At 37.0% G+C, this 23912-nt stretch overlaps 5 protein-coding genes across 10 annotated transcripts; 3 read left to right on the forward strand and 2 right to left on the reverse strand.

Moving 5' to 3' along the window:
• The first annotated feature begins 295 nt into the window (after window positions 1-295).
• Window positions 296-3068, forward strand: LOC125207481 (eukaryotic initiation factor 4A-10-like). 2 transcript variants are annotated; one of them, XM_048106852.2, is made up of 5 exons: window positions 296-453; window positions 1191-1260; window positions 1344-1453; window positions 1630-2060; window positions 2167-3068. In XM_048106852.2, the coding sequence occupies exons 2-5, from the start codon at window positions 1193-1195 to the stop codon at window positions 2800-2802; spliced, it is 1245 nt and encodes a 414-aa protein (XP_047962809.1). In that variant the 5' UTR covers window positions 296-453; window positions 1191-1192; the 3' UTR covers window positions 2803-3068. The 2 variants fall into 2 exon arrangements, with proteins under 2 accessions (XP_047962809.1, XP_047962808.1); XM_048106851.2 differs by lacking the exon at window positions 296-453 and having other exon boundaries at window positions 1178-1260.
• Window positions 3069-5050: 1982 nt separating this feature from the next.
• LOC125207478 (uncharacterized) lies at window positions 5051-8138 on the reverse strand. 5 transcript variants are annotated; one of them, XM_048106843.2, is made up of 15 exons: window positions 7963-8138; window positions 7747-7787; window positions 7534-7603; window positions 7280-7428; window positions 7102-7197; window positions 6932-6999; window positions 6776-6843; window positions 6606-6669; window positions 6435-6519; window positions 6225-6351; window positions 6053-6135; window positions 5917-5974; window positions 5647-5747; window positions 5363-5572; window positions 5051-5240 (listed from the first exon to the last, which is right to left on the reverse strand). In XM_048106843.2, the coding sequence occupies exons 1-15, from the start codon at window positions 8036-8038 to the stop codon at window positions 5232-5234; spliced, it is 1305 nt and encodes a 434-aa protein (XP_047962800.2). In that variant the 5' UTR covers window positions 8039-8138; the 3' UTR covers window positions 5051-5231. The 5 variants fall into 5 exon arrangements, with proteins under 5 accessions (XP_047962800.2, XP_088918012.1, XP_047962804.2 ...); XM_089061886.1 differs by having other exon boundaries at window positions 5363-5569; window positions 7963-8137; XM_048106847.2 differs by lacking the exon at window positions 7747-7787 and having other exon boundaries at window positions 7963-8098.
• An 878-nt stretch (window positions 8139-9016) lies between these two features.
• LOC125207474 (putative phospholipid-transporting ATPase 4) lies at window positions 9017-14722 on the reverse strand. The gene is made up of 11 exons (XM_048106839.2): window positions 14491-14722; window positions 12047-14052; window positions 11838-11948; window positions 11471-11747; window positions 11296-11384; window positions 11131-11209; window positions 10817-11032; window positions 10575-10700; window positions 10292-10390; window positions 10026-10217; window positions 9017-9948 (listed from the first exon to the last, which is right to left on the reverse strand). Exons 2-11 carry the CDS (start codon window positions 13852-13854, stop codon window positions 9268-9270), a joined length of 3678 nt encoding a protein of 1225 aa, XP_047962796.2. The 5' UTR covers window positions 13855-14052; window positions 14491-14722; the 3' UTR covers window positions 9017-9267.
• Window positions 14723-17167: 2445 nt separating this feature from the next.
• Window positions 17168-19314, forward strand: LOC125203731 (prefoldin subunit 2). The gene is made up of 2 exons (XM_048102153.2): window positions 17168-17378; window positions 18746-19314. The coding sequence occupies exon 2, from the start codon at window positions 18747-18749 to the stop codon at window positions 19182-19184; it is 438 nt and encodes a 145-aa protein (XP_047958110.2). The 5' UTR covers window positions 17168-17378; window position 18746; the 3' UTR covers window positions 19185-19314.
• Window positions 19315-22571: 3257 nt separating this feature from the next.
• Window positions 22572-23825, forward strand: LOC125208416 (uncharacterized). The gene is made up of 3 exons (XM_048108022.2): window positions 22572-22774; window positions 22840-22969; window positions 23115-23825. The coding sequence occupies exons 1-3, from the start codon at window positions 22642-22644 to the stop codon at window positions 23728-23730; spliced, it is 879 nt and encodes a 292-aa protein (XP_047963979.1). The 5' UTR covers window positions 22572-22641; the 3' UTR covers window positions 23731-23825.
• Window positions 23826-23912: the final 87 nt, after the last annotated feature.

Below are 23912 nucleotides of genomic sequence, written 5' to 3' on the forward strand. Positions count from 1 at the left end.
TTCAACCAGATACGAAATCTTCTTATGGAATATTCATATCATTAATTAGCTAAATAGTTTAAAATTATCAATCAAAATAGAAACACAAAATGAAAAAGGAATTAAAAATCTAAATACTCGCAACCCTTATTAAAAATAACTAAAAACATAAAAAAAATTGAAAATTATAGTAGAGGTCAAAATTATGATTAACATGACGTATTTTAATAGTATAAATTAAATGATTAAAAGAGAATATTGAATTCTAATAGTATTAGCAGTACTTTAATTTAAGCAATTTTTGCCCTAGAGAAATTCAGTATAAAAGGGGGAAAGCTGATAGCAGCCTCTGTTTTTGCGAACACAAAGCGAATTTCACACTTCCGTACTTCTTCAACTCCACGGCGCCGATCCGGGGAGTTTTGCAAGGTTAATCAATCATCCAACAATCATAGTTTCTCTTTCAATTCCAAGGTACGATCTGTTTTTGTGCTTGTTTGTTTGATTTCTCCTGCTTCGTTTTTGTTTTCTGGATTTGATTATACCTCGTTTCGTAGGTTTATCGTGTTGGGGTTTTCTGAGTTCATATCGTGATTGATCTGTTATTCGGTGGTTTTTTTTGCTTTAAGAAGGTTGAATCTTTCACGTAACACGCGTCGTTAGGGTTCTGGATTTTATGTTTTTATATTTTATTCCTTTTTTTTATTTGATTATCGAGATCTTAATGTTAGGTTTTGTATGTTGGTTGGTTCACATCTTTCGCGAGGTCCACTAGGTTTCATATATGGCGTCAATATTTGATGATTTATAAATTTATGATATGGTTGAGGTTAATGGGATCTGAATTTGTTAATTTGTTGATGGAAATGGTGAGTTAGGGTTCTATTTTTTGTGTAAAAACATAAGTTTGTATCTGGAGAAACAAGGATTATGATGGAATTTTGGTATATCTGTCTAGAATTTGGGAACGAGTGTTATAACTGCTGATATATAGACTTCTTAGTCTTTGTTTGTGATAGTGTGTTCTCTTCCCAGAAAATAAAACAGGATTTTAATGCTTGTTCTCTATAATGTATGGTGCCCAAGTTTGGCTATTCTGTGACATGTTTTGGGTTTTAATAGGCATAGGATCGTCCGTTTCTGTAGTCATTACTTCCACTTGTAAATTGATTTGCACTGCAGACCCACTTACACATTCATGTTATTTACAGTCATGGCAGGTTTGGCACCCGAAGGATCTCAGTTTGATGGCCGTCAGTTTGATGCCAAGATGAATGAATTGTAAGTCGTCTCCTTGCAAACCATGTTCATTTAATCTCCAGTGTTATATTGCAAATGTTCAATTTGCTTCATTTGTGATGCAGGCTTCAAGTTGATGGCGGTGATGAATTCTTCACTTCTTATGATGAGGTTTATGACAGTTTTGATGCTATGAATCTTCAAGAGAATCTTCTGAGAGGAATTTATGCCTATGGTATGGCTATGTCTTATGTTTTGTTTGCAATTAACAGGAAACATTTGTTTTTGGACATCTTGAAGAAAATTAGGATTTTTCTTTTTGGCTATTTAATCTTTGCTTAATTTATTTTATCATTGCTGCTGGATTATGAAAACAGTTTATAATTTTTTTTGCCTTCCCGTTTCATTCAGGTTTTGAGAAGCCTTCTGCCATCCAGCAAAGGGGCATTGTTCCCTTCTGCAAGGGTCTTGATGTTATCCAGCAGGCTCAGTCTGGTACTGGAAAAACTGCTACCTTCTGTTCTGGAATCCTGCAGCAGCTTGATTACGGTGTGGTGCAATGCCAGGCCTTGGTTTTGGCCCCTACCAGAGAACTTGCTCAACAGATCGAAAAGGTTATGCGTGCACTTGGTGACTACCTTGGTGTCAAAGTTCATGCTTGTGTGGGTGGAACCAGTGTTCGTGAGGATCAGAGGATCCTTTCAGCTGGGGTTCATGTGGTTGTTGGAACTCCTGGGCGTGTGTTTGATATGCTGCGAAGGCAGTCACTCCGTGCCGAATATATCAAGATGTTTGTTTTGGATGAGGCTGATGAAATGCTTTCTCGTGGTTTCAAGGATCAGGTACATCTCGTTCGCATAACTTATTGTGGTTTGTTCTTGAACTAGGTCATACTTTCCTGTTTTCATTGTTGGATCGCTACTGACTATGTAATTCACGTGCTTCTAGATCTACGACATCTTCCAGTTGCTGCCATCCAAGGTTCAGGTTGGGGTTTTCTCGGCTACAATGCCTCCTGAAGCCCTTGAAATCACCAGGAAGTTCATGAACAAGCCTGTGAGGATTTTGGTGAAGAGGGATGAGCTAACCCTTGAGGGTATCAAGCAGTTCTATGTGAATGTCGACAAGGAAGATTGGAAGCTCGAGACACTCTGTGATCTCTACGAGACTCTGGCCATCACCCAGAGTGTCATCTTTGTCAACACCAGAAGGAAGGTCGACTGGCTGACAGACAAGATGAGGAGCCGCGACCACACTGTCTCAGCCACCCACGGAGACATGGACCAGAACACCAGAGACATCATTATGCGCGAGTTCCGCTCAGGCTCTTCCCGTGTCCTCATCACCACTGACCTCCTGGCTCGTGGTATTGATGTGCAGCAAGTGTCCCTCGTCATAAACTATGACCTCCCAACCCAGCCCGAGAACTACCTGCATCGCATTGGTAGAAGTGGAAGGTTCGGGAGGAAGGGTGTTGCCATCAACTTCATGACAAATGAAGACGACAAGATGCTGAATGACATCCAGAAGTTCTACAACGTTGTTATCGAGGAACTCCCGGCTAATGTTGCCGATCTTCTTTGAGGTGCTGATTTTTCTCAGGTTTATTGTTCCGGTTCAAGAGGGGGCTTTGAAGTGACTCTTATTTTGCGCTAGCTAGTATGCTTTCCTTATTTTTCTTCTATATATTTTCGCATAGATATATGTATGCAGCAGCATATCGTTTCAGTGTACATATATACTATTGCAATTTTGTCTGTAGGTATTTTTCTGTAACGTATTTAACTTTTTGCCCCAAATTTTGGTCACATTTTAATTCGGTTTTTATGGGTATCAATTCTCTTATTTCTTGTGTGGTGTGCTCTTTTCTTTTCTTAATCATACACACTTTACGAGTAATGTTACAAATTTCTAACTTGTTAACCTAAATGTAATCAAATTTTGATCAACCATAATCATCACAGGTCCACAGATAATTAATACTCCCTCCGTCCCAGATAATTCGTCCCAGTTCATCTTTCACACTCGTTTTGCAAAAATAATAATAAATAGGTAAAGTTGAGTGAAAGTAAAATAAGAGAAACAATAATATAGATAAGACTATTCTCTACATTATTCTCTCTTTTACTTTACTTTTTCTCCACTTTAACTATTTATTATTATTTTTGCAAAACGAGTGTGAAAAAGGAACTGGAACGAATTATCTGGGACGGAGGGAGTAAGTAATATAAACAGTTATTGTAGTAGTAGCATTTATTCTCACGAAATTTGAATGCTAATTGGTGTATACTTCATTGTTATGTGTTGTAAATTCAATATGTATTTGTAATAGTGCAAATGACAGCTATCCTGAAATGGAATGATTTCAACAATTTGCGAGTAACGACGTTCATAGCAACATTATATAATTATTAACTGCAATTCAGTATTCATAATGAGTTAAATCCAATGCAATAATTCATTGCAACACAATTACAACAATTCAGTATTCGTAATGAGTTAAATCCTATGCTATAACAAAATGTATTTTATAAGTACTTTATAATAATACAAATGACTTAAATCCAATATTTATAATATAATAAAATAAATTTTACAATTTACCTAAATCCAATTTTTCATACCATAGATGAAATTTAGTCTTAATTGAATACTATCTTCATTATAGTCTTAGTTTTTTTGTTTTTGTTTGTCCACTAGAATTAGACTTTATTTATTTATAGTAAGTTGATGCGCCACATTTTTCACTAACTATATTTAACCATTTTTCCTCTTCATCTCTCTCTTTCATATTTACCAATTTTGCATCAAATCTTGTATTGTCTACAACAAAGAATATTTTTATGGCCGGAGGTAGTACGTAAACCCTAACGCACACAAAACTTCACATTAATCAAATTCTACTATAAAGAGAAAAAAAACTTCACTTCTAACAGAACACATTAAAAGCACATTACAAACACAATACATATATCCAAAGAGCCTACGCAAATTCTTACATCAAACCAATCCACCATTTCAAACCACCTCTCTCTCTCTCTCTGATAAACATGGAGCCAAAGAACATGAATGGTCTGAGGAGTTACAGTGCCTATGAAAATCCATCTCCAAGATTTGATCTCTTTGGGATCAAATTCAAGAAGAGCAAAACCATCAAAATTGACCCAAAGACTTGGAATTTTGGTGTGGATAATCTTGAGCTGCGGAGGAAGAAGAGAATTGCCTACTACAAAGCTACTATGGTTGAGGGGCAGATCAAGGGCTCTTTGAAGAAGAGCATTAAATGGATTAAACATACTTGCACCAAACTTATTCATGGAAATTGATCATCTTTGCTTTCACTGTTTTACTAGTGTTACTTTTATTGCCTATTGTGTCACATATTTTAGAGAAATTTGTTGAAAAAACCATCAATTTTTTGCCAATCCCGCAACATTTTAAAATAGTCGATCAGATCATAACTTTGACAATTTTCTTATGTATTTTCATTTTTTGGCGAAAAGTATGTTTATAGCAATTTTTTCTTGAATTGCTATTGGTGATCTTTGGTTTTACTGTTTTTATTTGCCATGTAGATATTTTATGCTGAAATTTTGTGAAGTGATTGAAGTAAAGTTCTTGATGATCATATGTTAAAATATAATGGAATTATTCAATTATTTGTTTGATCAAGGTTTCTTGTGGCTTCGATTTGGTTGAAACAGTTGTTCGCCTTTTACAAAAAGGTAGTAATTTGAGTTTTCATGCTCAATGAAATAGTATCATTATCTTTCCGTGTAACATAGTAATATCCAATTAATTTCATACTAATGTAAAACCAAACCAAACAAAATTTTGGGAATTTTCTCAGTAAGATAAGAGTTTAAGAGAGAGCAGAGAGTTATAAAGTGAGCAAGATATCAAAGCATATCCTTTGTGAGACTAACACCTCTTCTCTTTAACTGCTGATGCAACATAACAAGGTTCGACCGTGCTTTCGTCCCGTGTCTTGCTCGCTCTGTGCCTGTGCTGTTTCAAGAAATCTGCATCGAAATAATACTTTTCAAGTTTCCATTAGCTCATAGTAACGTGCAGCAATGGAGCAACGACTTTTTTTCGAATGCTATGTATGTATTCACATTCTGATAGTAAAAAGAAGCAGTACCTTCTCATCCAGGCCGATTGTCAGATCTGCTACGCCCTGCAGCGTGGGCTCAAAACTTTTCACGTTCGAGGTGTTTCTTGTAAAAGATGCCATCCGGGGCGAAGGAGGATCGTTGTTACCATTGGTAGAGCTCTCCAGATCACGACTGCTGGAAACAGTTGGCTGTCTTGATGTTCCAACTTGCTCGAAGAGGTTAGAGCTAGATAGCTGCTACAACCACAAGAAGATCAGGCAAATAGAAGCACAGTTTTACATCATCCTGAGCAAGTGTTGAGCATGCTTACTTCTTTAGTCATGGTTTTGTCATTTGTGGTTGCATCTTTCTGTCTAGAAAAGCTCCCAGTAGCATTGGCAGATAAGCCACAAGCAACATCTTCATCCCGGCCTGCAAAAGTATAGTTGAATTATTTTTAAGTTAGACACAGGTTAAGGAGAAATGATGCACTTCACCACAAGTAGAGTTATCGAGATAGCTTAGAAGTGAGTAGAGACGAGAGAGATTAGGCTGCAATCAGATCAAAACTTAACCAAAAAAGGCAAAAACCATAAAATACCTGGTTGTCTGCCAATGTTGTGGGGTTGCATCGCTGAACTTGTTGCAGCAGCAGTTCCCTGTCCCAAAAAAATTGTTGAGGCTTTTATCTCGGAGCGAAAAGAGTGCATAAACCAAAATTAATTTTTTGTACTAACAAGAGCATGAGATGGAGGTCTGGCAAAATCAGCCTCCTGAGATTTCAAAATTGTCCAGTCATATACATGATCTAACTGAAAACCTGCGACGGGAGCCAAAACCGAAGAAGAAAGGATCCATAAACAAATTACGTAAAAACATGTAAAGTTGAAATGGGAGGAGAGTCAGAACCTTCACGATTGAAAAGATCACGGAAATTCTTCCTCAAATAGGCATAATTTGGCTTTTCACCAAATCTAAGCGAACGACAATGATGGAAGTAAGAAGCAAACTCAGTAGGATATCCACAGCATAGAGACTGTAAAGGCATTGAACCAATATCAGTATAATTGCGCAATTGGATCTGCACAACATCGGGTAACAGATTAAAGTGCCAATTACCTCAACCGAAGTAGAAACTTTTTTCTCTTTGATTTTATTGTGCTTCTCTAACCTGGTTCTAGCTTTCAACCCCTGCCAAGGAAGGCTACATATTTCCAAGAATCAATATCCACATCACATGAACTCAATATTGAGGAATCCAAATTGTCAACTCTATTAGATTAGATATACCTTCCTTTTAGGAAATACATGAGAGCAAATCCAAGTGATTCGAGATCATCCCTGCGACTTTGTTCTATGCATTCACATAATCAAACATAAAACTCAAAAACAATCAGATAACAGTACATCCAAGTGATTGATTAAACTGAAAGAAGAATCAATATATGTATCATTAGTACCATAGCCCTCATGAGTATTCAAACTTGCATATCTGACTGTCCCAGTCAAGTGCTCACTTCCTCTGGAACTGACATTTAACATAAAAGACCACAGCTTAGTAATGTCTAATATGTTCTTCGGGGAGCTCTAACATTTAGAGTTCTGAATGGACCTACCGAAAAGGAATGTGCCGATGACTTGAGTCTCTATACATCTTGGCAAGGCCAAAATCTATGGCATAAACCTACACACCACGGAATATCAAATTCCAAAAGATCACATAATCAAGAAACACAAAGAAAAGAAACAGCAAACACATTCAAAATTAAGGGAAAAAAAGAGCAACCTGAGAGGCACGACGCCCCAATCCCATGAGAAAATTTTCAGGTTTTACATCTCGATGCAGTATACCCCTAGAGTGGATAAATTCAAGCCGAGTAATCTAAAAAAAGGTCCGTGTTTTCATATTAAATATTGAAACATCAAAAGTGTAACCGAGTAACAAGAAAGAGCAAGCATCCCACCATCTGATCCGCAAGCATGAGAACAGTCTTCAAAGACAGTTTCTTACTACAGAAGCTAAACAAGTCTTCAAGACTTTGCCCCAACAAATCAATCACAAGCACATTATAGCCGCCTTCGAATCCAAACCATTCAACCATCGGAATCCCAGCTACCAAACACACAAAAAAGAATACCGAATGATGAAAATGCCACAAATACAACGATGCAAAAGATCAAATTGATGACAATTAACAAAGATCATTAATTGGTTTACATCCTCTCCCAAGCAACTTGTACATTTTCACCTCGCGAAGTAATTGCAGGTGTTCCCTCTTCACACTTTCCTGACCAAATTCAGCAAAATTGAATGCTTGCTAGGGTATGGAAAGACCAACAACACGCACACACACACGCACTTACAATAATCAAAGAAAAGCATCAACAAACATCAAAAAAGGAAAGAAAAGCAACATTTAAAATTACTAACAAGCTTAATAGCTACTTCTAAATTCGTCTTTACATTAGTTCCTGCAAACAAGCAGCAGAAGCAATAATTCAGAAACCTATTTGAGGAAAAATAGAAATCACACAGTGAAACACACAGAAAACACGCACAATGCATCGAATTAAGCAGTAAAAACACCCTAATGCAATCAATCAAACACCCCAAAACCGGAAAAAAAACACAGTGGCAAAATCGAACCTAAATATATCTCCCCAAAGGCGCCGCTCCCGATTTTCCTACCGAGGCGATACTTATTCACAACGAGGGGCTGCATCACAGTTCAAATCGTGGAAACCGCAATTCGTAGATTGAGAAAGCCTCGATTTTTCCCAACCTCAATCAATTCATGCAAATTCGTAGATTGAGAAACCGCGAGTTGGCAAGTTTAATATGAAGGAATTTTATCAAATTAGAATTTTTAATTTTAATTTTAATTTTAAAATTTAAATATTCGGATTCCAAATTACACTTATAAATTGATTATGATTTTTATTAATGATTTAGATTTATTAACCTAAATTAAAATATAACTACCTCTCAATAAATTTTAAAGCATGCTTATAATTAAGAATATTTCTTACGGCAAATTTTTAAATTTTCAGTTAATTTATCTTTTACTACTATTAATGTATATATAAATTGAAAGGTTTATTTCATTAAATTACCATAGAATGCCGAATTAATTTCGAAACAAGGTAGATCAATAGGTATCGATGTTCCAAAACAAAATGTGACTGTTGAACAATTTTACGTATATGTATTTAAGTTTTTACTTTTTAGGTATTGTTGGTTTGTATCATCATAAACTTTGGCCAACATTTAGTATTTTCACGGACTTAAAATTTGGTTGCAAAAACCATAAATTTAGATCTTGTAATGAATTTGATACTAATTCAATTTTAATCCACTACAAAACATATGTTCATGATTTTTGTGAACAAATGTTAAGTTCATAAATAAATAGTATAGCAAATTCGGCCGTGATTTTATCAACTACTAACTAGTATATCATTCTTGGTCATTTCCTACACAAAAAATTATACTTTCAATGAGTATTAATTTCATTTTTTTTTCTCATATTGTATGTAACTAAATTTTTTATTTAGTTTAGCGTAAGATTTCAGATCCAAATAATCTCTTATTTTTATCTATTCAACATCACTTGATATATTTATTAAGTGAGACTCAGACTCAATAAAAGTACTCTCATCAATTTTCATGAACAAAATTTATCATAACAGAGACGCAAGTCTTCTCACAATTCGAGTGAGATCGGTTAGATATTTTATATATAATGAAAGAAATATAAAGAAGCTATACATATATTTTACATACACAGGCATGGAGAGCTTTCACCTCAAAGATTTTTCACCTCAGTGAAACTCAACTATGAGAGAGAAACTCTCCAACCAGCCAAAACCCTTTACAAAACTGAATCAGGTCAACACAACACATTTTTCTTTTCAAGAATCAAGAATCTATACTTACATACATGTGTGTGTATCAATTGTGTTGCCTTGCTGGAGAAGAATGGCCACTGGCCACTACTGAGTATTTCCTGTGCAGTCTCCCCTTGAGCTGCCTGATCTTGGCGTCGACCCTCGCCGAGAACCCGATCTTCGTCTTCTGCCGCGCCTTGGACCTCTCCCGGCTCCACATGCGCCCGTCCTCGATGTCCTTCTTGTAGTACTTGATCTCCTGGATGATGTGGTGGTCCAACGGGTTCAGCGACCTCTGGAACGAGATGTGGACAAAGTACGGGAGGTTGCACACGACCGTGACCAGGAGGGTCGAGGACCAGTAGATCGGGGCTGGGGCGAGGATCTCGAGGAGGATCCTGAACGCGTTCACATCGAGGGCGTGCCGCAGCTCTCCGTAGACGAGGAGGAAGAGGTACCACGTGGCTATGCTGGCGACGATGAGGACGTGCTGGATCCACGTGAAGTGGCTCATCGTCAGCACGATCTGGACGTTGACGGCCCAGAGCACGGAGGTCATCATGGCGGTCCCGACGGCCGTCATGTCGGCCGTCTGGCCACTGGCGCGGAAAGCTTGGTCGTAGAAGATGATGATGTTGAGGAAGAAGATGATGAGGGAGGCGTAGAGACCGTTCGCCATCCACCCGAATATCCTCAGCCAGTCGAAGAATAGGTTTTTCGGGCCTTGCTGATACAAAGCTGGGAACTGCCACAAGCAAAGTTTGTTTCAAACAGCAGCGTCCAGATAGAGAAAAAACTAGTCAGTGCAAGGATATTGCTAACCTGCAAGCATACTTCAGAGTCCACATCTTGTTCGAAAACACCGAGTGAAATGACGGGCAACGAAGTGAGAACGACGTTGAATAGCAGCATGTACCAGTCGTCGTACACTGACTGCCCAGAAAAACCAGCAAACATCTCGAAATAGAAGATTGTGAGGCCAAACGCGATATTCTTGTAAAAGAAGTAGCAAATCTGCAACAGAAAATTGCAGTCTAGTTAGAACTAATCAAATGAAAAACTGAGTTAACTTTATTACTATTACTTACCATTTGAGCAATCCTTTTGTAACACCAATGTCCATGTACTACCAGAAGCCTCTCAAGAAACCGAAACTCGGCAATGGCAAAGTCACTAGCCATCACAGCCTGCCAGTAACTGATACTATTAGTTGGCCAGTTCCGAATCATATGTATGCAATATGCACGCGTGATTGATCACACGAGATATGGTTTTGTTTGCAAGTAAATACAACATAGGGCACATAAATCTCTTTATGTGAAATGTATTGTAACGAATCAAGATCTACAGTGAGAATGATTCATCACCAACCTGCATTCCTTCACATCCACTGATGCCAACTCCAATGTCAGCTTCTTGAATCATGCCAACGTCGTTTGCACCATCACCAATTGCTAATGTTATTTTCCCAGTTCCTTCTTTTACTAATCTGGTTACCTAAGTATACATATATGATAGGTGTCAAATGATAGGAAGATAACTTGAAATCATAAGCCAACAGACTGAATAGCCCATTGATGTAAACCTTTGAGAGTATACTTGAAGTATCTTACAAGAGCTTTCTGCTTAGGGGAGACTCGGCAGCATATGACCGAAGCACATTCTACAGCTAACCTCAAAAATATCTGCTTCAAGTCATCCTCCAGTGCATATGCTAGAGTCTTTCCATCGATGATCAATGCATATGCAGCATTAGGATCCTTTTCTTGCTTTACCATTTGGAAACCATCGGTAATTTGCTTTAAGATTCCCTCCTCTACAGAAGAACTCTAGGAAAATTCCAATAATAAGAGCAGCACAACAGAGTTAGATTAGCTTCACCAAATATAATTTCAGCATCCATAGATTCCATCCTACAGGGAACTACCTCGTTGGACTCAAAAACTTCAGGATTGACTGCTATACAAATTTGCTTCATTCCTTGCCGAAGCAAACTACAAGAAAATCTGCATTGCACCAGCACTAATTTTAGTTTCAGCTTCTAAAAGATTTAGACTTGCAGAATTACCATGAATAGGTACAGCCAACACACCCTATATTAATTGCAGTTTCCATCTTATCACCTGTCAGAACCCAAATCTTCAAACCAGCTAGTGCAAGTTTGTCGATGCACTGAGGCACCTAGAGAGAAATGATAAGGAATAAGTAAATGGAGTTCCAAAATTGCAATGTAACGAGCATAAGCAATGACAGGTTATATGACATACTCCTTTCTGTAATTTGTCCTCCACAGCAGTTGCACCAACAAGTATCAAGTCCCTTTCCATCATATCAGACACCTGCTCCAGATTTGCCTCCCTATCACTACCGAATGAGGTTTTTGCTCTGCTGAATTCATCATTCCAAGCATTATACTCTGCCTCATCGAGTTTCTTGTAAGCTATTGCAAGAGTCCGCAGTCCGGCCTCCCCGTAATCGCTCAAATGTTTTGTGGTAACATCCAAATGCTCTTTCCCGCCATTCGCTAAGCGTTCGAAGATGATGCTGTATCATACAAATTCTTTAAATACAAGAGCGAAGAGATTTTGAAGGTAGTAGCCCAATAAACACGAAACAGTAGCAAAAGAATCAGACCTGTCAGCTCCTTTGCAGAGGAGAAGAATCTGATCATTTTCATCCCTAACAATTACAGACATTCGCTTCCTCTTGCTAGTGAAGTCCAACAAATTTAGAACTTTGTACTCCCTGAAATCAGAGATTAGTACAAGACACACATCACAACCTGGTCAAAGATAGAACAAATCATCCACGCAGAAGTTAGAGATAATTGCCCATTATCTCACCTTTCAACAGGGTCTTCATAGGAAGGGTATCTCTCGCGTACATGTACACCCGACTGTGTTCTTTTACTTAACTCAAAACCAAATTCTCTGGCAGCAATAAGAAATGCACCTTCATCAGGCGATTCTGCTTCATATGTATAGATTCCAGTCTCTTCATTTTGCTCTGGAATTGCAGTGTGACAAACCGATAGTATTCGGAAAAATAGCAAGATGTTATCAGCAGTCGATTCGTTAAACCAATTCCCGGACATGAGGCGTTTATCCTCAAAGCTAAACCCCTTTATTGGTTGCTTAAGCATGTCATCTTTCGCAGTAACAACAGTCTCCAATTGGATCTCCGATTTAACAAGTTCACAACCTTTCTCTACCGATTGGGGAATTCCGCTTTGGCCCTGACCATCCATATCCATCACCATTAGTTCCGCAGCAGCAAGTTCGACATCACTAGGACGAGTGCCATATGCAATGCCAGCAATCGAGCATTTAATGAAATCCATTTGGTTGCATGTTAAGGTTCCGGTTTTATCTGATAGGATTGTATCAACTTGACCTAATTCCTCATTCAAGTTTGACGTCCGAGCCTGAGCTGGAGTTCCGGTCTCTTCATCAAACATATGGATATCCTTGTTTATGAAGTGTGCTTGGAGGACTTTTACAACCTCAATTGACACATAAAGAGATATCGGTATCAAGTACCCGTACAACATAAGAGCAGTAACCAGGTGATAAAACCCTGATTGCAGCGGTTGCTGAGGATCATATAGATGTTCATGGTCCGGAACCTGTAAATACCACCAGTTTGGCAAATCATATTTCGTCTTCATAATAAAACCGATGGAACTCATGACTGACATGACCACCAAAACAATGAAAAGGATGTAAATTATCTTGTCCATTTGTTTCTCGATTGTACTCCTCTTAGAAGGAGATTTCGTGGAGTTCTGCATAACTTTGCTATCATGACCAGTGAATACAACTACTCCATATACATAGGCCGTATTCCGAAGCTTCGAGTCTCGAAGGAGTATTTGACTTGGATCGATGGGATACACCTTACAATCATATTCCATTTTCCCCACAAAAGTGTAAAGACTGGAGTTTGGATCCTCACATTTGATGGTTCCACTGAAATCCTTCAAAGAAGAATCATCCTCAATGTTCTGTGTTACCTCGAGGGCTCGTTTCACTTTCAAATTCGTCTCTCCATCTAAATTCATAGTCTCTACGTAACAAATCCCGTCTTCGTAACTGGAAGATAAAAAAAGCAGATCAGCAGGGAAGAACTGATCCTTTTCTACTTTCACTACATCTCCTACCCGAATCTTCATCCACGGCTTAGGACCAAAAGTACCATCTTGCTTGTGCACAGACGCTTTCCTTAAGTTAACCTTCATGTCTTGCACAAACCGGCGCCAATCTTCCATAGCTTCCTTAGCCATACTCAGCCCCACAACAAAGACCAAAGGAGCAATCACGCTCAGAGGAGCAAAAGGTGTCACAGGAGTCAGCGACAACGCTGCAGCCAGGAGAAAGTACAAATTGGCAACGCGTCTGAATTGTTCAAATACTGCCTTGGGAATAAATGTTATGAAATTGTACTTGGTGGTGGATATGTAATTCGTGCAATACTTGAGCGGTTTTATCTCGTGCAGATATGGCTGGTTGCACTGAACAACTCGCGAGTAACCAGGCCCTTCGACAGGAAGGCAGGTTGTTTCTTCTTCGTCGGAAGTGCGTGGCCTGCGGCAGGTAGCAAATGTGTAAAGGCTGCTCCTGCGGAACTTTGCCCTGATTCTCCCCCGGGCCATTTTCTAACTATTACAAAGTGAATCCTCCTTAGCTTTCTGAGGGAATCTCACAAACAAAACCAGCAGCACTTGCCCATTTAAGGCAAGTGAAAGGCTTTCTTATGCAAGCATCATTCTTCATGGCAAATTGACTTGCCCGCCTCAAAATTTTCCAAAACCCTAGAATATTTGAATCGGTGGATCCTAGCAATGCACCACCTAAAACAAAATTAATGCAGAAAATAGCTCAAACTAACATCATCATTTGCATAGCTAAACAAAGCCATATTACTATCCACGCCTAAATGACTAGATTCCAATTAAATAACATGATTAATGCATATATCATCACAAAATCACCAAACTCAAATTGAACAATTGAAAAACAAATCACACAAAATCAGCTGGAAATCAATAAATTGACGACGCATATCCCTTCAAATACCAAACGAATCATAGCATGGTAACGGAAAACAACGCAATTAACAAGATTTTGACAGGCAAAATTCCAGCTAAAAAACTATCACTCCAGCTCCAAAAATCAAATCAAACGTAAACCGATATTTCACATTCTCAATTTCTTCATCACGCCGAAACAAATCACACAATTCCCGCGCATAAAATAACGGTATTTTTGGCAAATTCATCTGATTTTACCTGAGCAAAAAATGATGAAAACGGAAATGGAGGCAAACTCAGATGGAATATCAGCTGAGGGGTGGCGCGGTGGAGAGAGATAGCGAGAAGGAAGAGGGTCGGAAAGGAGAGATTGGGAGAGTTTTTAGAGAGAGATGCGAGAAAATTGTCTCTGAATCCTGTTTTTTTCTCTCTAAAGTTCTTCGTGTTTCTCTCTCATTACTCTGTGAATTTTTCATCGCAAAATAAAACGGGAAATTTAGAGTAATAATGTTATTTATTTGTAATTATTTCGAATTTGAGTAATTAATTTTAAATTTAATAATATTGGTAAGAATTATTGTGTTACTTAAAGCAGTTGTATCTGATACTTGTCACTATCAATCCGATAAGATAGACACTATCAATCCGATAATAGCAAAACAATAAATAAAAGAGTCTTCATATTTATAGTCTTGCATTTCATTGTCGCAGCTGGCATTCTTGCACTACTATTATGGCTATCTATAGCCTGAGATGGGATCGTGAGATAGTACCTGAGAGTGAACCAAATGAAATACTTCTAATTTCAAAATTGTTTTTCCAATTTTGTGTGCTTATAATGCTATTTATAGGTGACCAATTAATTATTGTGCATTTTTATTCATTTCTAAAGATATTGATATTAATTATGGCATGATCACAACCCACGTGCTACTGATTATTTTAATTTGATAATTACTTTCTTATTTTGAAAAATAAAATTAGAGATATAAAATTTAATGAGCATGCATATTTTTTACTCCCCTGTCCCACAAGAATATGAATTTTTGTTGGACACTGATTCGAATGTTACAATTAGTAAAGTAAAAGATAAGAAAAAGAATAAGAAAAAGTACTCCCTCCGTTTCTTCATAGTTGAGACGAAACTTTTCAGCACGGAGTTTTAGAAATAAATGTTTGGTGTGTTAAATAAATAGATAAAAAGGTAAGAGAGATGAAAAGGTAGAGAGAATAAAGTATAAAGTGAATAAAGTAGAGAGAAAAAAAGTAAGAAAGAGAAAAAAGTTACCATATATGGAAATGACTCAACTATAAAGAAACTTCCCGAAATAGAAAAATGACTCAACTATGAAGAAACGGAGGGAGTAATTATTTATAGTAATTAATTATAGTAATTAATTACAAAAGCTAAACCCTAAACCCTAGAAAAACCCGATATGATTATTCTTTCTTATTCCATTACTCTATCAACATATACTTTTTCTTATGTCTATTTCATTAGTATAATATCGACACAGTATATAATTTAAGTATATTTATAGTATTTAAAAATTAATTATTTTTCCTCCTTGTTGTTTGGAAATTTGGCACAAAGTTTAAGAATAACATATTAAGTGAATGATGAATAAAATAGAAAAGAATAAAATAAGAGAATTAAAGAGAGAATAAAGTAAGTGAAAAGATTATCTTTTTCAAAAATATAAATGACTCTATTAGGTTATAACTTTACAAAATAGAAAAATGACTCAATAATATGAATGAAACGGATGAAACGTCAAAACTAGTTGAAAATATATACTCAGGAATTCAAACAAATGGCTAATTGCCTTAAAAATCATGAACTTTCACAAAAGTTTGGTTTTTCCCGTGAACTATAAATGTTGCGTAAAAAATCATGAACTTTACTTCCGTGTGCTGATTTCCCGTGTTGGGTATTCCGGCTAAGATGACGATATTGATGCTGACGTGGACGATGAGTTGACTGCTGAGATGGATTTTTTTTAATAAACAAAAGCATTACTTATTATACTTATCTCCCAAATCCCAAAATTGACAATGAATTGAAACACAACGCAAACGAATTGGCAAACCCATCTTATGCGCTCAAGTGCTCCCATCTTCAGCGGTGGTGACGGCGACGACGAGGGCTACGACAACGACGGGGAGGACTACAGAATCCGATGGCGCGACGAAATCGCGATTTGATTGAAGACGAAATCACGATGGGATGGAGGAATTACAGCTGGAGAAGGAGGACAGGATGGAGAATTACAGATAGAGGAAGAGGACGAGATGAAGTATTGCAGATGGAGGAGGAGGAATCACAATGAGATGGAGGAATTGCAGCTGGAGGAGGAGGAATCGCGATGGAGGAATTGCATATTGGACTTCACGATGGGAGGAAGAAATTGAAGAAGAATCATATACCCTATATGATTAATTTTAATTTTTTAACAAAAACTACACAAAACGACGTCGTTTTTACATATGCGTGTAAAAACGACGTCGTTTTGTGTATTGACAACTCCGGTAGCCACGTAGGATAAGTTTTGGCTGGAAATATACCGAGTCGGGTCTTACGGGAAATTTACACAACCCGATTAAGTTCATGATTTTTTGCGCAACATTTATATTTCACGGAAAAAATCAAACTTTCATGAAAGTACATGATTTTTAAGGCAATTAGGCCTTCAAACAAAAATCATAGTACTACTATAAATCATATTGATGGTTTATAACATGACACTTATTTCTCTATGTAATATTCATTTTTTTAATCAGTAATATAAATGATTAATGAATGAAAATGTCAAGATATTTAAATTTGGAGGGGTTGACGGGCCTTTGACCCAATAGCATATATGAAATTGGCCGTTTTTTTTTTTAAAATCTAAATCCGGCCCAATAAATAAATTAATACTTAAAAATAATAATAATCGTCTCACCCTCTCTCAAAATCTTCTTCTCAAAATCTCCGGCGAAATTCACCGATCCACAGCCACTACCGCCGCCGCAGCCCCTGTTCTCTCCCCCAATTCACTCGCGCCAGCACTACAGCTCAACGCTGCTGCCACCGTGGACTTGTGCACGCCGCTCTCTTCTCCGCTCAGCAATATCAAAAAGCCCTAGTTCTATTTGTTCATCAGGTCAACTTCTTATTCAATTGTGTTACATCTTCTTCTCTAGCCGCTTATTGAGATTGTTAATCAGCTCTTTCAATAGATCGTTACTAGTAATTTGGATTTGTTGAATTAAATGCGGAACTTTCAGTGGAAATGGTGTTTACGGTGTTTGAAGCTTATAATGAATTGAATAACCGCAAAAATAGTTTGTGAATCTGTGTGGAAGACTCACTACTCTATGCTGTAACTCTTAATAAATACTCCATCAATTATCAATAGAAGGAATTTTGTAGATTAGGGCAGCGCATAGATTTGATTGGAACTACTAGAAGATTTGAAATTGAATAATCATTATATGCTGAAAGCTTTTGTGAATGAGAAAGATGCGAGCATTTCATTTATTTGGAGATGAGTTGGGATAAAAATTTGTTATAGCAATGGATTTTCTGGAAAATGCTAGTGATGAGATGGATGTATGTGATTAGTATGATCATGAAATGCTGACGAGAAAAAAACCTAGTCTGTCTGAGTTTGCAAATGCCTATGTTTTTGGAGAGGATAACTAATGGTGTGGTGAAATTGGCTTTAGAAGCTTAAATTGAATGAGATAGTCATGACTCGTGATAACTGCTAGGTTTCAATGTCTTTCATTGGTGGAATTGATCAGAAATTAGCTAATCTTCTTCCTGAATATGGCAAACATCTGGTTGTCCTATCTTCTTTTTTTACGATCCAGTTGCATATAGTAGTTTATTCTTTGTTTTTGTGTGGTTGAGGTATAAATTATTGGATTGTTTGAATCTATTTGTATGATCAATAGTAAGCACGCATTGTTTCTTTTTCTTTTCGATCTTGAGAATCATGTTGTCAATCTTCAGGTTATCACATTTTCAATACTGTTTTTTTGTGGAACCAAAATAGGTGATTGTAGGTTCAAGTTAAATTGCCGGACTGTAGATTGAATGTTTGTGTGCGTGTGTGTTGGTTTAAGTCCCACCTCTTCACTATCGTTCATTTACTAAATGGAACCGTTTCTTGCTTGCCTATATGAAAGCATGAACTAGTGTTTTTTTATAAAAGACTTCACCTGAGCTCTTGGCTAATGGACTGTTGAGATCTCAAAACAAGTGACCCAACCTAATCATTGCTTCTACTACTGGGCAATGCTGACTCAAAGAAAGACTGCCTGTACCCACTTATGCTATTGATTTTCACACACGAGTATTTTGGTCGAATTAGACACGTTCATGTTTGTAATACAAAATGATTATATATTCTCCTCCCTTCCCTTGAAAAAGTAATAGCTATTTATTCTTGTCCATGCTGAGTATTCTATACATGCTAGATGATCCTGGATGGTTACTAACATTTCTTTGATCTTCGGATAATAGTATGGCCGGGGCTGAAGGTGATATCAGAGAACCAATGAACGAGCAAGCCATCGCAAATGTATATGCTTCCATGAGAAATGAAATCAACCAATTCTACTCCAAGATCACCGAGCTGGAAATGGAGGTCAGCGAGCACTCCCTTGTGATCAATGCCATAAAACCACTCGATCCGTCAAGGCGGTGCTACCGGATGATTGGAGGCGTCCTTGTTGAGAGAACAATCCGAGAAGTTCTGCCAGCTGTGCAGAGGAATAAGGAAGGTCTTGAAGAGGTGATTGCTCGGCTCAATGAAGCATCCGAGAAGAAGAAAAAGGAGCTGGCTGAATTTGAGGCCAAGTACAAAATCAGAATCCGAAAGGGCGATGCTGAGATGAAGGACGAAAGCAAGAAGGAAGGGAACGCTCAGGGCGTCCTCGTTGGCCCTGCCGGTTCTAATTAACAGCACTTGGAGGTTATATGTTTCTGTATCATCCTCATTGTTAAGAAATGTTGAAGCTTTTCTTGGTTAGGACATGACAACTTTGAACTTATTCTAGTGATTGAAATTTGAAACCTTTTAAGTTGATAAATTTTTCTATGTTTTTTTGATGGGCATGTAAAAATTAATTAGACTCACAATTAACTGAAAAATAAAAAAAAATTAGAGACCACCCATATATCTTAAATGGGCCTGATTAGAAGTTTGGGCTAATGGCCTTCTGAACTTTGGATTTTCAGCCCACCTTCAACCTGAAATTCCAACTATACCCCTGCAAATTTAGTGACAAAATTACGTTACATACTTTCAAACCATGCAAAATTTAGCAGGTTACGTTTTCATTACGATTCCATCAAAAAAGAATTAGTAGTAGTTGCTACTAAGACAATAGCCATTGTACTACTTCACTTAGTAAGAAGCTTCAATTTAATTCTTTGGTAGGACCACAGAAATTTCCATCTAAGTCAATATAAATAGTATTATTATGATTGCAGAATTGATGTATCATTAACAGCACAATCATTTTTTTCTATCAAAACCCAAAAATATGAGGGGTAGTTTTGGAAATTGGAGCTATGGACGATTGATTGCCTCTCTCTTTAACTTCCATTTATGTGTTGTGATTTGGGCCCTTTATTTTAAAATTTTAACATTTCTTGCTCAATTTTGGAAATGCATTTATCTTATAGTTGCATGGTTTATTTGTTCTCTTCACAATGATGTACTCCATGCATGTCACTATCACTAAGTTTGATTTTTATATATCAAAGAAAAAAAGTATATCATGTAAATAGATTTAAAAATACATAAGACCATTAATTTATTTTTGAATTTTAAAAAGAAATAAGTATATAGGAGTATTAACTTTTTTTGGAAAAATGTCAGACCTATATTTTCTTTCTAGGGGATAAATTTCAGTCTGTATTCTCATCCTAGACTCGATTATGGTTCTATGAGCATTGTATGATTTTATTATGACTTGAAAATGACATAAATTCCATTTCCTTGTCTTCATATATTTTGAATGTTTTTTTCCGAATATCCATAAAATGAAGAAAAAAACAAAAGTGATTTTCAGCCTTTTTCCCTTAATTAATGCCATTTGATTGTTTTCATCTTTCATCACATGATAAGAACATATATATTAATTACATTGGTAATGTAATGTTAGCAATGGTGGTAGAAAAACTCTCTTGGCTAACAAATTTTGGACGCCGACCCATCGCCGACTATATACGAGGGTTGAAAATATCGGTGTTTGGAGTTGTCGCCGATCTTACGTGGCACCGTAATTTAAAGTGATATAATGAATAAATAATATATTTGGTCAATGCATTGGTCCAATCCAATTTAAATAGTATTTCAATAAAAATAAAACAATAAATTGTTTCTTCAAAAATATTTATACACCAAAGTGTTTTCATGGGAAAGCAATGAAAAAAGTAATTTATGACTAAAACTCTCTCTTTTCCACTACTTGGACTCGTTTGATAAAAATGATGGAATATGAGAAGATATGTAAAATAAGATAAGAAATACGGGCTTCATGTTAAGATATGCAAAGATATGATTTTTTTCAGTTGTTGTTTGATAGAAAAGAAATTATCTAAATTTGTATTGTATATTAAATAACATGGCTTAATTTGACAAATTGGTGGGATACATAAACAAGGTTAATGTTATAATTTTGGTAAGATTAGATAGGACCCTGGTCTTATGTTGGACTTTGAGTTAAGCTTAAGTATGATATCAAACAATTAAAAATGTCCATATATAATTATCTATTTTGGTATTACTAACTTATCAAACGTGCCCTTGAAAGCCAAAGAGCCAAAATTTTAATTCAATGGGGACCAAAAAACACCTTGGCTAACAAACATATAGTATATTCAAAACATGGCACAATAATCACTAATCATCATTATACTTTTTGTTTTAATTTGGCATCATTCTTGATGATGATCCCATTTAATGTGAAACCATTAAGGAAAAAAGCAGAGTATAATGTGGTCCTCATCCCTAATCAATACTCCATATTTTTCTCCTTCCACAATTCAAGTCTTATTGCGGTATTTAATCTAATTAATTTTCACTCAAAAAGTCCATTTGTAGTCTGCTGATTTATTTTCAACTATTGCAAATTCCATACCCTAAAAGGAAATTTTTTAAAAAATAAAATAAACTTTTTGTTTCTTGTTTCGATCACATTCCAAACAGTTCCATAGACAAAAACATATACACAACACACACACATATACATATATGAATCTTGATGGGAAAGTACAAAATTGAATGCTGTGATGAGTATATTTAAATGGCAAAAATTCCTAAACGAAATCCCTTCTTTTCATGTATCACATCTCTGCTAGATTCCTTAGCTAAATTTTTTTTATTCTGCAAATTAAAATATCAGAAAAATGATGAATACTTGCCAAAATTTCTTCATAAATGGAGCTACAAAAAGATTCCTCATCACAAGAATTTTTATTCTCATGATTACAATAAAAAGGACAGTCACTTTTAAACCTTAAAACCAAGAAACAAGGTAGAACTGAAGTAAGAAGACATCTGCTGTATTTTTGGAGGGAGAATACATAGATGGACCACCTTGTACAACATAGACATACTTATGCATTTTGTAAGAAATCACCACTTATTTTGTGGCTAGCTTTTGGAGAGTAGCAAGTTATAAATCTAGCTTTTTTGTGGTGTTGTACAAGGAATGATTATAATTTCAAAATTGGAGCCAATGTAGAAAATTTAAATTTCAAGTCCCTTTGTCCATAGAGGTGAAGCCATTTGCAACGTCGTATTTTATTCACTTCTTGAGCATACACTAACTCCAACATGTAAGAGTACGTCACTCATTGCCTAATTATAGCCTGCCACGTGGCTTTATTCTAGTACTACTTCTTAGTGCTCAATGGTTGTGGGCAGTGTTCAACGTTGTGGATGTCCTGATAAATCTACACAATATCTTATCATTTTAAGTCAAACAAACCAAACGAGACCTTAATGCAAAACCAACCACATTTCCCCCAAAGATCCCTTCCGATCATCCCTCATTTTATGTATACTATTGCATTCAATGTATTTCAAGTAATACACATCCAAATCTCTCTCTCTCTCTCTCTCTTAGCTATGTCTATGTGTGAGAAGAAGACTATTTAGGTAAGTAACACACACTGAAACACACATAGACACACATATATATGTGTGTGTATGTATACATAGATACGCAGACAAACTGCATGGATGGCTAAGCCAATTTCACAGCCCACAAACCCTCACTATAAAACATCTTCAACGGTTCTTAGCAGCTTTTTCACCTCAAATTCACACTCTCTCTTCTCTAGTCTCTCTCTCCACTTAAATTCCTTCTGCACTGTCAGGGAGTTCGGAGCAATTAAGGATACAAATGTCAAATCACAGCTGCTGCAATAAACAGAAAGTGAAGAGAGGGCTTTGGTCCCCCGAGGAAGATGAGAAGCTCATCAACTACATCTCCACCTACGGCCACGGCTGCTGGAGCACCGTTCCTAGACTCGCAGGTCTCTCTCTCTCTCATGGCATTTCATGTGAGAGATGATGATTTAATTCATGTGTGTTTTTGCAGGATTGCAAAGATGTGGAAAAAGCTGTAGGTTGAGATGGATCAACTACCTAAGGCCTGATCTCAAGAGAGGCAATTTCACCCCACAAGAAGCTGCCCTCATCATTGAGCTCCACAGACTCTTAGGCAACAGGTCTTAATCCTCATCTTCTCTTCTAAAATGATGATTTACGTAGACATTTTGGAAAAGTTGAGAATTTTTTCACAAAAAATTAGGATTAGCCTCTTGATTGAAGTGGAAAAGGGATAAAAATCGAATCTTTTTGTGTTTGGTGTAGATGGGCTCAAATAGCGAAGCATCTACCGGGAAGAACAGACAATGAGGTGAAGAATTTCTGGAACTCGAGCATCAAGAAGAAGATCATGGCACATCACAACATGTCCTCAGCATTAATCTCTTCTTCCTCAAATCTCATGAGCGATTACATGGGCAACAATCTCATAATCGCAAATAATCCCCAAATCGACCATACAAACCCTAATTCCCAATTTGAGCCTTTGATGAATTACGCCCCCAATTTAGCCCTAATTCACCACGCCCCAATTTCGCTCGATTCCGAGCTCCACTCATGGCCGATCACATGCAATCAAGCTGTGAAACAGGATCACGGCGCTGCCGCGTTCGGATTCGACGGTTACGATCATGATTCGGGGCTGCTGGATGCGCTGATGCCGGAGCTAGCTGAGATGGCGAAAGGGTTTGAATTTGGGGTTTCTGCAAATGCTGGTGATGTTATGCAAGATGGGCTTGATTCGGGCTTCGGGCCGCTCTATCCCAACCATATCAAGAACATATCGTCTCTCATGGCCTCGTTCGTACCTCCGCCGCCGCCCTCCGCCGCGTCGCTGCCGCCGCTGCCGGGATGTTTTGCTTCATTTGAGATGGGGAATTAACCAATGAAGCTAATAATTTTTTAAAAAATTGTTATTATGGTTGTATTGAATTGTTTAATGATTTTCGTAATTTATTGTTCATAATTATGTGTCAATTTATGTGTTGAATTAATAGTTATTTTCTGCAGATGTTTCGTAAAACTGTTTCAAATATTTTTTTGAAATTCGGTGGTTAATTATAC

This window comes from Salvia hispanica, chromosome 6 (genome assembly GCF_029641045.1).
Source record: "Salvia hispanica isolate PSC_SH4W2 chromosome 6, Shi_PSC_v1, whole genome shotgun sequence".
NCBI classification, from domain to species: Eukaryota; Viridiplantae; Streptophyta; class Magnoliopsida; order Lamiales; family Lamiaceae; genus Salvia; species Salvia hispanica.

Bases quoted from the DNA above. Each gene is read 5' to 3' on its own strand.
- LOC125207481 (XM_048106851.2), top strand. From the start codon at position 1,178: ATGTTATTTACAGTCATGGCAGGTTTGGCACCCGAAGGATCTCAGTTT. The intron at 1,454-1,629 runs GTATGGCTATGT...CGTTTCATTCAG, and splicing joins GAGAGGAATTTATGCCTATG to GTTTTGAGAAGCCTTCTGCC. The intron at 2,061-2,166 runs GTACATCTCGTT...ACGTGCTTCTAG, and splicing joins CTCGTGGTTTCAAGGATCAG to ATCTACGACATCTTCCAGTT.
- LOC125207478 (XM_048106843.2), bottom strand. From the start codon at position 8,038: ATGCAGCCCCTCGTTGTGAATAAGTATCGCCTCGGTAGGAAAATCGGG. The intron at 7,429-7,533 runs GTAAACCAATTA...TGTGTTTGGTAG, and splicing joins CAAGTTGCTTGGGAGAGGAT to CTGGGATTCCGATGGTTGAA. The intron at 6,670-6,775 runs GTACTAATGATA...GTGAATGCATAG, and splicing joins GAATACTCATGAGGGCTATG to AACAAAGTCGCAGGGATGAT.
- LOC125207474 (XM_048106839.2), bottom strand. From the start codon at position 13,854: ATGGCCCGGGGGAGAATCAGGGCAAAGTTCCGCAGGAGCAGCCTTTAC. The intron at 11,748-11,837 runs GTCTGATTCTTT...TGTATGATACAG, and splicing joins CTCTGCAAAGGAGCTGACAG to CATCATCTTCGAACGCTTAG. The intron at 11,033-11,130 runs GTAGTTCCCTGT...GAATTTTCCTAG, and splicing joins AAGTTTTTGAGTCCAACGAG to AGTTCTTCTGTAGAGGAGGG.
- LOC125203731 (XM_048102153.2), top strand. From the start codon at position 18,747: ATGGCCGGGGCTGAAGGTGATATCAGAGAACCAATGAACGAGCAAGCC.
- LOC125208416 (XM_048108022.2), top strand. From the start codon at position 22,642: ATGTCAAATCACAGCTGCTGCAATAAACAGAAAGTGAAGAGAGGGCTT. The intron at 22,775-22,839 runs GTCTCTCTCTCT...GTGTTTTTGCAG, and splicing joins CACCGTTCCTAGACTCGCAG to GATTGCAAAGATGTGGAAAA. The intron at 22,970-23,114 runs GTCTTAATCCTC...TGTTTGGTGTAG, and splicing joins CACAGACTCTTAGGCAACAG to ATGGGCTCAAATAGCGAAGC.